The sequence below is a fragment of the Stegostoma tigrinum genome, chromosome 31 (assembly GCF_030684315.1).
Source record: "Stegostoma tigrinum isolate sSteTig4 chromosome 31, sSteTig4.hap1, whole genome shotgun sequence".
In the NCBI taxonomy this organism is placed as follows: Eukaryota; Metazoa; Chordata; class Chondrichthyes; order Orectolobiformes; family Stegostomatidae; genus Stegostoma; species Stegostoma tigrinum.
The window spans coordinates 15846121-15858826 of NC_081384.1; the positions used below are offsets into that span (position 1 = coordinate 15846121).

A 12706-nucleotide genomic window follows, 5' to 3' on the forward strand; every position below is an offset into this window, starting at 1 on the left:
TCTTCTAACTCATTTTCCATTTTGTTAGACTGTGACTGATTATGTTCCTTACATTTATTACTGCTTTGAGTGATCCACTGATCTATTTAAAAATTCTATTGATGTCCATCTTAAACTTCATGTCACCCAGGACCCTTTTGAGGAGAGCGAGTTCCACATTTCCATGACCTTCTGGTTTGATTCTGAAATGGCTTCTCTAATTTTGTGCTCTTTAGTTCTAGATTTCCTTCCCCATTGCTGGAAATGACTGCTCTCTCCATCTGCTGTTGTTGAATTCCCTTGTTTCAAACACCTCAGCTAGATTCACCATTCAGTTCTATAAACTCGGGAGTGCAAACCAAGCTTTTGTAACCTGTCCTCATAACTTAACCCTCTCTGCCCCAGGATAATTCTGATTAAGCTACACAGTGTTACTTCTAACCCCAACTCATTTTCCCAATGGTGCTGTGCTCAGAAGTGAATGCTGTACAGCTGACAATGAAGTATCACTGTTTCCAATCCTCTTGAATTAAGGCTCAATATTCCATTCGTAATTTTGATCTGCATTTTGTACTTGGTATACCAGCTTTTAGTAATTTATGAACATGAATACTTAAATCTTTTACTCCTCCACAGCTCCAAGTCTCCCACAATTAGGCAAATAATCAAATTATTTTCTTTTGATCATCTGAAGTGGGTGGCCTTCCATTTCCTCATGTTGAGCTCCATCTGCTATTATCAAAACAATGAAAGGTGGAATGCTTAAAAAATGAGTTGGAAATTATTATTTTTTCTCTGCAACTCTGTCTTTATAAGTTTCAAAAATGTTGTATCCTCAGCTGTTTACATGTCAGAAAGGATAAGCTACAAATGTGGCTACAGTGAATGGCTTTCGGAAGCAGAAGATCCTATTTTTAACTGTAAGCCATCAATAAAAGAAACTTCTCATCTGTGTGGCAGTCTGTGAAAGAAAAGCATAAATAATAGGAGCCATGCAATACAACCATTAGAAAATTAGAAATAAGCAATACATCAGTCATATACCTGCCAACTCCACTAGTGTTTTGTTCAAGGCTGCAGTATTTCTTCTTATTCTTCAGCCTTCCAGGAATGGAGATAAAGCCTATGACATTTATTTTGTTTTCGTCCACAGGATTAAACACAAGGACAAAGTGTACCTAGTGCTGACTTTGCTTTTTGTGTAGCAAGTATTCCACCCTACCATGTTACAAATTGTGAATTCATTGTACATGAGTGAGAAATGGCTCTTTTAATGTGTTGCCTGCTGGAGGATATAAAGACAATTAACATTCCAATCAACCCTTTGCAGGACCTCCAGCATTGCTGAACAGGACAGCTGACAGTGCAGATGCAACAAACAAAGGTGAACTTCCAGCCCAACTCCCCTCCATGTCAGAACTATTATGTGTGAGCTTTTCAGGAAGCACTAGATAATCTGCAGTGTCGTTATTTGTAGGTGATGTGGGGCCTGATGATATTTATCTGAACCTGAAAAGATTTGTTCCTATAAGATCACTTGTCAGGTGCCTTCTGTGATGAATTGTGTAAATGCATTCTGAGGTCAACCGGAGTTTAATTGCTATTTGGTGAAGCAATTTTGTGAACAGTAGGTTACCTGCAAAGTTTGGCTTGGTTAGTAAAAGCATTCTGAAGAAAGCTACTTGCTCTGAAATAATAACTCCATGGCTCTCTCTTCCACAGAGGCAGAGTTCCAGTGTTTTCTTTTCCATTGTGGATTTCCATAATCTGGACATTTTGCTTTCAAACAATGTACGTGTGATTCCCTTGAGCACTAGCTGAACAATCCTGAGTGTGATAATAGCTAATTTAGCAGCCTACTTAAAACAGCCAAGCTGATAACCTAGCTCATTGTCCTGCACTGGAATCAACATACATTCAAATGAAGGAACCAATTCTCTGCAAACAAATGGAAAATATTCAAACCTTGCACCACCTGGAAGTCTGTAATTCCTGATTGCTTTCTCCAGGGTAAAGACCTATTTAGCCAACCAAAGTATTGTTTTCTGCTGTAGTATAAATTGTTATGATCATTTGAAATTTGACAAAGATGTATAGTCCTGTAAACATGTTAAGCCTTTCATACCTGCTGAAGTGCAAAATACACTCAAATCTTCATGTAAATGAAAGATTGGATTGAATAATGAGACAAGTTGTGTAGAAAGTTGGCTCCTATTTCAGTGGTGAAATGTTTAAGATTCAATAGATTAGCTCACTCTGCTTTCTTTCATGTTCTTAACTACTTTCATACAATTACCCACAATAGAATAGAATTGTAGAATCTCTACCGTCTGGGCACCTAGTCCTGCCCCCAACCCTGCAAACAACATCCCACCCAGTCCTAGCCTATTCCTGTAATTGCATATTTACTGCAGCAAATGGACCTAGACTGCATATCCCTGGATACTACGGACAATTGAGGAAGGCCAATCCACCCAGCTTGTACATCTTTGGACTGTGGAAGGAAACTGGAGCACCTGGAGGAAACCCACACAGAGGGAGAATGTGCAAATTTCACACAGACAGTCACCCAAGGCTGGACTCAAACCTGGATCCCTGGTGCTGTGAGGCACCAGAGCTAACCACTGAGCCACTAAGCCCACATTTCTTTGGATGGCAATTTAGTTTTGATTCCTCCTCATGGGCAAAATGTAGAAACCACAGTTTCACCTAAATGCCCTTCAGCCAGCACAAATATCTCTTATTAAAGCCAAAATAGTGTGGTCCTAGACCTAATTCAAGTTCGACCACCCTGAAAAAAAGAGAAAATATTGATTTATGGTTTGAATAGCGATCCAGAAAGTTTGGAACCCCTGGACATTGCCAGTGTCATGTTAGGTTCTAATATAGATGATAGTGGAGAAACTGCAATTGGCCAAAATACGTCACTATAAAGCACATCGCAAGAGATATGTAAACTCTAATTTTAATAATTTTCTGCCTGATTTATTGAATAAATGCTAGTGAGTGTAGTGCACTGCATTCTTTGACTTTTTAAAATGTAGTTAGTTTTTTGTTCATTGGTGAATTGCATTCAGTTATATTCAGTGGTTCTTCCTTTCAATATAGAATTAACAATGGATTAAAGTCAGAAGCCCTAAAATGTAACCTGGCTAACATTAGCAGCTTTCTTGATTAACCTACTTTGAGTAAATTAATTCACAATTTAATGGCATCTTAAATTACACAAGTGTATGATCAGATATCATAGATGTAATGATAAACAGGCAAGAGAAAAAAACCTATCGGCAATCCTATTGTAATAAATCTCAGTGTGTTCATTTTTCTTTTAACAGGTATCTTGTAGGTAATATAAAAGGAACAATAATTCCCTGCTACTGTCTCCTTTGCAATGAGTGGACTAATCAGCAACCTTTTCTCATGCAGAATAAATTGTTGCTCTCTTTGAAATTTAACATTCTCGCATCTGTCCCAATAAGTGCAAGTTTGAAAAGTTTCAATGACATTTTTTTTGAGCAATATTTAAATTCTGCCCTACCAAATTGTTTATTCAGATAATTAATAATCATATTTATTAAAATGTACTTTAAATCCATTACGCATTTCAGTGGAAAGTAGAATTTAAGCAAGTTTGAAATGTATAGATGAAATTACTGACAGTTAATTTTGGACTTACTGTTAAGCTTTTGCTTAATTAAAAAATGTTCTTAAACTTGTGCTTCATTTCTTCAATCTACCTTCTATTAATTCAGCTGCTGTATTATTAAATAAAGGTTAAAAATGCATAAAATCAGCCTTCACTCCATAGTACTTTAGAATCCTTGATCTTGTTTCAGACAAAATTCTGCCATTTTTTGAGTTTGTTGAGTAGGGTTAATTTTTTTTAGTACCTTTTTGTCTTTATTGGTGTAAAAATGCCTGAATGCCTTGCTTAATGGTTAATTCCAATTAAATATTTGCTAATGTCTTTTATTTCGTAATTTACAAACTGAAAATACATTTTGCTGAAAAATTGTTTTTCCTCCCAGTGTTTTGATGAAGGGATTATTCATTGTTACATGCATTTTTCATAATGTTCACAGTCTCTCAGGTTATGATTTCCTTCCATTTAAGAACAAATCCCATGGCTGTGTACTCAATGATTTTGTTTCAATATTATAGCATTATTCCAGACTTCTGTTCCACTGAGTTCTACTAACCAACGTAGTACACTAACATGTGGTGAAAAAACCCAAGTATGAAGTTTAGTACATTATTTAATAAAAATGATTGATATTTGATGCAATAACACATTCACTTTCTTTTCTTAAATAGGCAAATTTTGTTTTCCACTGGAAAACAAAATTACTAGATTTGGCATAAGTAATGCAGGTTTTGCCTCCAGCAGGGTTCATTATCTACTGTGACAATCCTTATCGTATCCCTTCTAATGGAAGTGACTAACTTGGCATTGAAGAATCCAAGAGACATTTACTACAGTTTATTAATGTCTATGATATTACACTCACAGGTACATCAGCATCTGTCTCATATTTAAGCTTGTTCGGCTACAAACAGCGGCATACTACTATTAGCATGTCATAACACTAGTGATCCCTGGGTAAGATGGAGCATAAGACCTTTTATATCCTCAGGACACATGTTATGGTACAGTGATGATAACAGGAGCATGTCACTTCAAGGTACCTGAATATAATAACTGCAAGATATACACAACATTATGCAATCATTTCCTAGCTTCCATGGAGTTAATCTTTTAACCTTGCCGATACCTGAAACCTGGCTGCATCATAGTAAATTATCTGATTTGGTTACACTCATTGGGATTAATGGATGATTTATTGTCAGTCTAATTGTCCAGGCATAATGTATGTTCTGGCATTGGACAAACATATGTGCCATTTTGTACCCTTTTTGGTATTCATATCTGCATTAATGTTAAACATTACTCAGCTCTGGATACTGCTTAAAAGATTGCAGTATGTTTTTGGAACCTAAACCAAGGAATCTTTACAGTTTATGGTGGCTTGGCTTTGGACTTGAGGGTAAAGAGTTCATTTCTGTCTGCTGTAGGGTTGAACATAAACTCTGAACTGGGGAGGTTGTGTGATCCCCACAGAAGATCATGAATCCACACTGCCAGATTTTTCTTTTTATGTTTTGTCAAGCTGTTCTTGACCCCTAGGTAGCAAAAACAAAAATCTATTCCATGTCAAGGTACATGAAAGATTATTAATCAATACTGCCTTAACAGTTTTGAACATACTTTGCATTCTGATTTACTAACTATGCAAAGTCAGGCTACCAGTACATTAGTAAACATCTTTACAATGTTAACTAATTCATCTTCCACCAATAATTAGGTTCTTGAGCACGTGACTTGGTATAAAACAACCTTGTTATACAGCTGGATAACTGCTTCAGACAGACATGCAAGGCAGTAAGACCCTGTCATTTTACCAATTTCATTTCTCAAATTGCCTAAGTATAGGCAGCACTCATCAGAGATGGACTTCAGTATTTTTTAATACTTTTGATTTAATTGCCCAAAAGTAGCAGCATACTTAAATGTCATAAAATAGGATAGATTTTGTAGCAGGATGATCCATGTGTTAGCTTACGCAGCAAGATGCATGTCAAAACTGAAGAATCCTTAAGAGAATCATCTTAGAATAAGATCTGTAACATGAAGCAGATTTCCAATACCCAGTAATTTTGTGTAAATGGCAGGCCATTGGGACCTGGCCTTCCTGCTGCAGGTTCCCTGGAGATTGTCAGAAATAGCCTTAAAGCATAACTCAGCTTTCTTCTTCATTTCAGAGTGACCATGCAATTTGGTAGCTTTAGTGGTGTCAGGCAAAGTTTTTTTTTCGTAAGCACAATCCTGCATAGTAAAAAATATTTTCCATTCTGATTTGTTGTATTGTTACGAGTATAAGGAAAAGGAAAGCTCATGACAAGTAATTTAATGTAAATGTTTGTTAGGTGTTTAAAAGTTTTGGTATCCATCATCAGATGTAGTGATGGTGAGTGTAGTTAGACTGAATTTAGTAAGACAGCCTTTCTGATATGAGCTTCCTTATGTATTTTGCAGTTCTCCATGGATCAGTGCATGAAGGTGAACACACTTCAGAAGTATTTAATTAGTTATGAATGGTTTTGAGATACTTTGATGTCATGAAAGATATAATATAATTGCATGTTTTTTTCTGTAATATAATTTTTTACCATTCTTTTAAAATTTCACATTTATATTTGCATTGAATATTATTTCTTCTAGGTATATTTGCATAATTGCTTCTAAAACCACTCAATGCCATTAATCTCCCCTTGTCATTTCCTAGAGATCCTGTGACACAGTGGTAGTGTCCCTACCTCTGAGCCAGAAACTCCAGGTTTGAATCCTCTTTAGGACACTATGGGCATGAAAGGTGTGTTCATCACCCAAGAGTTTGTCTATCCGCCTACAGCTCCTTCCAATTCACCTAACGAAAGGCAGCAAGATTGGGAGAGAATCTTCGTCAGCTATCCTGCAAGCTGAAAGCAAGTGCAAACTCAGTGGTTAGCACTGCTACCTCACTGTGCCTGGGATCCGGGTTCGATATGAGTCTCAGACGACTGTCTGTGGAGAGCTTGCACATTCTCTCCGAGCCAGCATGGGTTTCCTCTCACCGTCCAAAGATGTGCAGGTTAGGTGGATTGGCCATGCTAAGTTGATCTGTGTCTAGGGCTGTGTAGGCTAAGTGAATTAGACATAGGAAATGTGGGATTATGGGGGAGCTGGTTCTGGGTAGGATTTACTTTGAAGGGTCATTGTGGACTTTATGAGCCAAATAGCTTCCTCCTGCACTGTAGGGATTCTATGATGTACTGGCATTTTGCTAAGATTAATCATTGACCAATCTAAATGAAGTTTACATTTCCTGCTTAGAGCCTCGTACCTGAAGACAGAGTTGTTACTTAAAAGGTCACCCGTGTTTCAGTTGGCAGCATGTTTGCCTTCTGAGTCAAAAGGTTCAAGTCCAACTCCAACTCCAGAAATTCAGCGTAAAAATCCAGACTGTCCATCCAGTGAGGCACAGAGAATCGCACCTCACTAGAAGGCCCATCATATTAAACATAAATAATCACAAATGAAGGTTTTCTCTTCCTTGTTTTGATGAATGGTGGGAACAGGCAGCACCCAGAATGATGGGAATTATGAATCTTAGAAATGGATTCACCATATCAGTGGGTGGAGCAGAAAACGGTTCCATCACATCGACCGGCTTGTCATCTTATCAGTGTTATTTTGTTGGGTCTCAGACTCATAACCCTTGTCCTTTTCACTTGCATTAGAAAGGAAAAATATTGTGACCTAGTTCAGGGTGGCAACTAGACCTTGCTCCCCATAAATAATTATGTGGCTTTCCACATTGTGCCGTTCAATTAGTCAGCTTTAGAGAGAAATTAATCCACCGGAATAAAAATGAGAGACTGAACTGCTGAGGGTATTGCTCACAGATTGCCTGGCTCAGCAGCTTAGTTGTGGTATTTGGAAGATAATCTGGTTCATCCTTTTGAATGCTATTGCTGCCAGTTGTAAAAACAGATCCTGAGCTCAAGCAAAATTTGATTATTGTTGAGGGTTTTGCACAGATTATCCTGACATTGGATCCAAAAGTCACAGGGGGAAAAAAAAGCTGCAGGAACTTCTTTTGCTTGTTTGTATGTTTTGAAAAGTTGTTTTCTTGTGATTTACTGTTTTGCACACTGTAACATTTGGAGTGTGAGTTTTTGCTTTAAACTGTCAAGCATAGATTGTCTACAGGTTTTGGCTACAACTCAAAAGCCTTCAGCATTCATTAAAGAGGGCCAGAATCTACCAGTGAATATTGGCAAAGGTGCAGGTAGAAGCAATTGAAATAATAAAAGCAGAAAGTATTGTCTATAGAAGTTTACTACCAGCACTTGAAAGAAAACAATGGTCCAAACCATATGCTGATTTGTACTTAATTGGTAAATGGGCAAAGTTTTATATGGAGATGTGGTATGTAGTTCTGTCCCAGGTGTAAAAGTCAGAGACAAATGTACCTGCACTTTTCAGCTCTCACCTCAGTCAATTTTGTAGCTGAGGGGGGTATTGGCCAGTGGTCTGAGGTGGGGCTTCTGCCCTCATCAGCGAGAGGAGAGTGCAGCCTTGGAGCTGTAAGCTAATTAAATAACTGGCACCAAGGTTCACTGCTTTTGGGACTGTGGGTATCCTCAAAGAAGAGGAGCAGCAGCATCGAGCCTAGACAAATATTAAGTCTGCTGACAGGCACTGGCAAGAAAGATGGGCAGTCAGAATTGATGAGGTCAGACAGTGAGGAATGAACAAGAGGTAGCCCCCTTTCCATGCACTGCACCCTGTACAAAGCTGCCCATTTTAAGACGCCTGTTTGCCAGTACATACCTGGGGAAGTGTAAAGTTCCAACAACAATCACAGGAATTATATGCAGAAACACGCGAATGTAAACAGAAACATTATATTGGCAGAAATAGGCCACTCAGTCCCTCAAGCTAGCTCAACCATTCAATTCCATCATGGCTCATCTGTTTGTATTTTGACTCCCACATTCCCATCTCCGCATAACAACATTAGGTACCCTTCTCAAACAAGACCCTAACTATTTTTACTTTAAATGTATCTAATGACTTCACTTCTACTGCCTTCTGAAGGGAGGAGTTCCAAAGTTGCATAACCCTCTGACAGAGAAAACCTCTCCTCCATTCTTTCTTAAAAGGACAACCCTACTTTTTTATTTAAAACAATGGTCCCTGTATCTAGACAGACTCAAAAGAGGAAGGATCATTTTCACATTTACATTGTCCAGGCCACTCAGCATCTTCATAGACCTTCATCTGCCCCTTCTCTTCTGAACTCCAGTGAAAACAAGTCCCATCTGCCAACCCTTCCTCATGAGACAACCTGTTCATTCCAGGTGTCAACTTAATAGAATTTCTCTGAACCACCTCCCAACGCATTTCTATTCTGTTTTACATAAGGAAACCAAAATTGGGCATGTGGACTCCAGATGTGAGCTCATCAGTACCTAGAATACTCGAAGCATAATATCCTTTTATGTGCAATTCCTGTTCTAATAAACAATAGCAGCCCATTAAAGTTCTTAATTACTGGCTGTGTTTGCAGACCAACTTTCATTGATTCATGCACTAGAACATCTCGGACTCTCTTCATGACAGAATTCTGCAGTCATGCTTCAATTCCATCACTCTGTTTTTGTTCCTCTTCCGGCAAAGTTTTTCCCACATTCTCCATCTGCCAGATTTTCTTTACACTGACTTAATTTATCTAAAGCCACCTGCAACCCCCCTTTATGTCCTCTTCACAACATACTTTCTGACCTATCTTTCTGCCAGTCTGTATGATATGAGAAGAGGGTGATGATTGGTTGGCAAGTGGGCTCTGATTTAGTTGAGAAGTTACCACGGAGAATGCAATTACAGCCACATCTTCTTTTAAATTCAAGGCCGTCAAGTCAACTCAGTTTAGATTTATTGGTGCCTTTGTGAAATCTGGCATACTTGCAACTCTGTCCCAATTAATTCATGATGAAAAGTTTTGAAAGCATGCCTTTTTGTTTTGATCGGAGATACTTGAACTGTTTGACGTAAGCCTTAATAATGGGTATGAATCCAGCATTGTTACCATTTGTAATGAGTGAGCTAGCCTTTTATTGAAGCTGATCTTGCAGACTGGTTAAGTTGGTGTTTGTACTGGGACAGTATCGGAGGCAGATTGCTGCAGTGATGAAACATTCTTTCAAAGCCAATTCTAGCTGTAGCTGTCCCTTGCTGTGGTACTTTAAGAAGCAAGCACAACCCCAGCTAGAAATTGGTAACCTTTTGGAAGTACCTATAGCTAACTATGATATTTCATTGTGAAATGTGTATGCTGCAGTGGTAGCTGTTTTGTTTATCTGTGCGCTCATTACTGAGTGGCTCTGATAATACAGGACTTTGTCATCAGATGCCAACGAGAATCAGTATGGGAGTTCTTACAGCGTGCACTAGTTTTTCCAATACAGTACAAGTTGGTGGAAAGGCTAACATGGAGCTCCCTCATTTTGTTCCTAATCCTGGTAAAGTGCAGGTAGAAATCTAAGAAAGCATTTCATCACTCTAAATGAGATTGAGATTGTCTTTGATAGATTTTTAACCACTATTTGACATTTTTGAGGTTTAATTTGAACAACCATTATCGGCCCTGCCAAATACCGATATCTCAATGACCAGAAGTGTTCTTGTTTTGTAACTATAGTTCTTCAAATGCTTTGGTGAGAATTTGATCTTCAGTTGTAATCATCATCATCTGTTATGTTGAAGGATAATGATTAATATTTATTCTAAAATGAGAAAAGGTCATTACAATGTGGTGGGAGAAAGGGGAATGTTAAGCAGATCACAAGGGTCTAAGATGCAAGCTGGAGAGTGGGCAACAGACTTATGTAGTCTCCTCCTGGGAAAGCATTGGTTTATAATATCAATCAGGCAGTTGACGAGTGTTCCACAAGCTCAAGAACCCATGGATGATCTATCCACGCATCGAGTGCTGTCAGTCATTAGAGGCTGACACTTTGGATATTGCTGGAAAGACATCCACCAGAGGCCCAGGATCTTCTTTTGCTCCATGAACCTGGGTGTAGGGTGGTGGTGCTGGCGACTGAGGGGGTGTTGGCAACACTCAGCAGGAAAAGGGCACTCAGTGAGCTGTCTCTTCCCAGGGTCATGTTCCCCCCAATCAGGCACCAAATGCCTTCAAAGTTCCAAGGAGACTATGAGCAACCTATTCAGATTTGTTCATTATAATCCCCATTTGCAAAGCAGTGGGGAGAGACCCTGAATCCTGCACTACTGCCCACTGAAGGCCCCTGTTGGTCCTTTGTGCCATGTCTGCCATCAGGAGGGGGACAGGTCCCATCTGATTTACATATCCCTCATCCACAAACTCAGCATCGGGTAGAGCATAAAATGTTGCCTAATGTGGATTTTGTGTTTTTAATACACCATATAAGGTATAGGTTTTCTGAATTAAACTGACTTTCACTCAACAAACAGTACTATCTATTCGCTCATTGATTGTAACTCACCAACTTGTAAAGTCCAATAACCATTCACTTTCTACTTTTGGGTTTAACTTAACCAAGCATTCGGACAAAAGATGTGTTCAGTGATATTCTCTTTTGTTGATTTCTACATCCTGATGTGCAAAAATTGTGTTTGGTTTAATTTGTTTCCTCAAAGAAACTGTGTATTGCTTAGTCATGACAGGACTTCTCACAAGGTGTGTAAAATAGCTCTCTTCTTACATCTCGTTTTGACACCTTTCTCCTTTTTCCCTTCCAGGATCAGCGTATTATGACAATGTTCGCCCACTGGCCTACCCTGACTCAGACGCTGTGCTAATCTGTTTTGACATCAGTCGTCCGGAGACTCTAGACAGTGTCTTAAAGAAGGTTGGTGCCTGTCTCTGATTGTTTTGAGGAAGTAGACAAGTTGGTTACTGCATAGCTTAAAAGAAAAAAGTTAGGCACAGCTGCAGGACAGAAATTAAGCCGTGTATTCATTTTTAAAAGAAATTGATTACCACATTGGGATGAAACTTCTGTCGGTGCTATTTTTAGCCAGTTAAAATAGTGAATCTCCTGCAAATGTGCAAAGCAATTAATTTTCACAGTGATTTTTCATATATTGCTTTTGAACAGCCTTTGTAAAAGGTTGAAGGTGACACAGATATAAGGCTTAAAAATAGCACAAACTGCTGGAAATAGTCAGTCAGGCTCTCCCCGGTGAAGGGAAACATAGGGCTGAATTTTACCAGAAATTGGCTGTCCATTTTGGCAAATTCCGTGGAGGGTTCCTCTGTCAACCCAAATGAGTTTTCTCACACTATCTTCTCAGACTTGGCTGCAGTCGACATCTGCACCAGGTCCCAATGGCGCTTCACTTGTATTCTCCCACTTGGCCATGTGGAAGTTCACACTACTTGCAGAGCTTTGCCAGGGGAGGAGTGGGGGTTCAGGTGATCTTGATGGATGGTGGGGTGGTGTGGCCATGGAATAATGCCAGAGATGTTGGTGACTGCTATAGGCCCAAAGGAGCAAGTGGTGATCTGGAGTCACCTGATAGCCCTTCTGGCTTCCATCTCTAGAACTGGATACAAGAACATAAGGTGTCAAGTGATGTCTTAACAAGAATGCTATTGTGTGCCAATGCTTGCCCTTAGGCCTTTAGCCACTCATTAGTGAGAACATTTGGTTGGAAAATGGGAGATTTTGCTCTCGACATCAGGGAGCTCCTTGCTGGCCATCTTACATAGTCCTTCCAATTTTCTCATCATTGCTGAAATTATTCAGGGCCTGGGAAGATTTGATTCTAAGTTACTATAGTAATGAGTAATGAATGGCCTGATGAAAAGCCATCAAGTTGATGCTTTTCACTGTCTGGTTATTTCCATGTCATTTTGTTTTGCTTTTAGACTCAAGCATCTGCAGTATTTGTTTTTTTTTAAGAACCAGAGCGATTGTAGGAGAGCAAAGCATTAGAATTAATTTTTGACCTCTCTATTTAAAGAACCAAGACCGATCCAATAGGCCACATAATCTCTCTCCTTGTGCTGTAAACCAATATAATTCTACAGTTTAAAATTTAAATCTGTTTTTATTGGCATTATAAGTTGTTTAT

General features: G+C 38.9%; 1 protein-coding gene across 1 annotated transcript in view; it reads left to right on the plus strand.

The window, feature by feature from the left end:
• Positions 1 to 12706, plus strand: part of rnd2 (Rho family GTPase 2) — a 64692-nt gene that overhangs the window by 34700 nt on the left and 17286 nt on the right. Inside the window, exon 3 of the mRNA XM_048560227.2 lies at positions 11369 to 11478. Within this exon, the coding sequence (XP_048416184.1) occupies positions 11369 to 11478 (110 nt within the window). The remainder of the gene's footprint in view (positions 1 to 11368; positions 11479 to 12706) is intronic.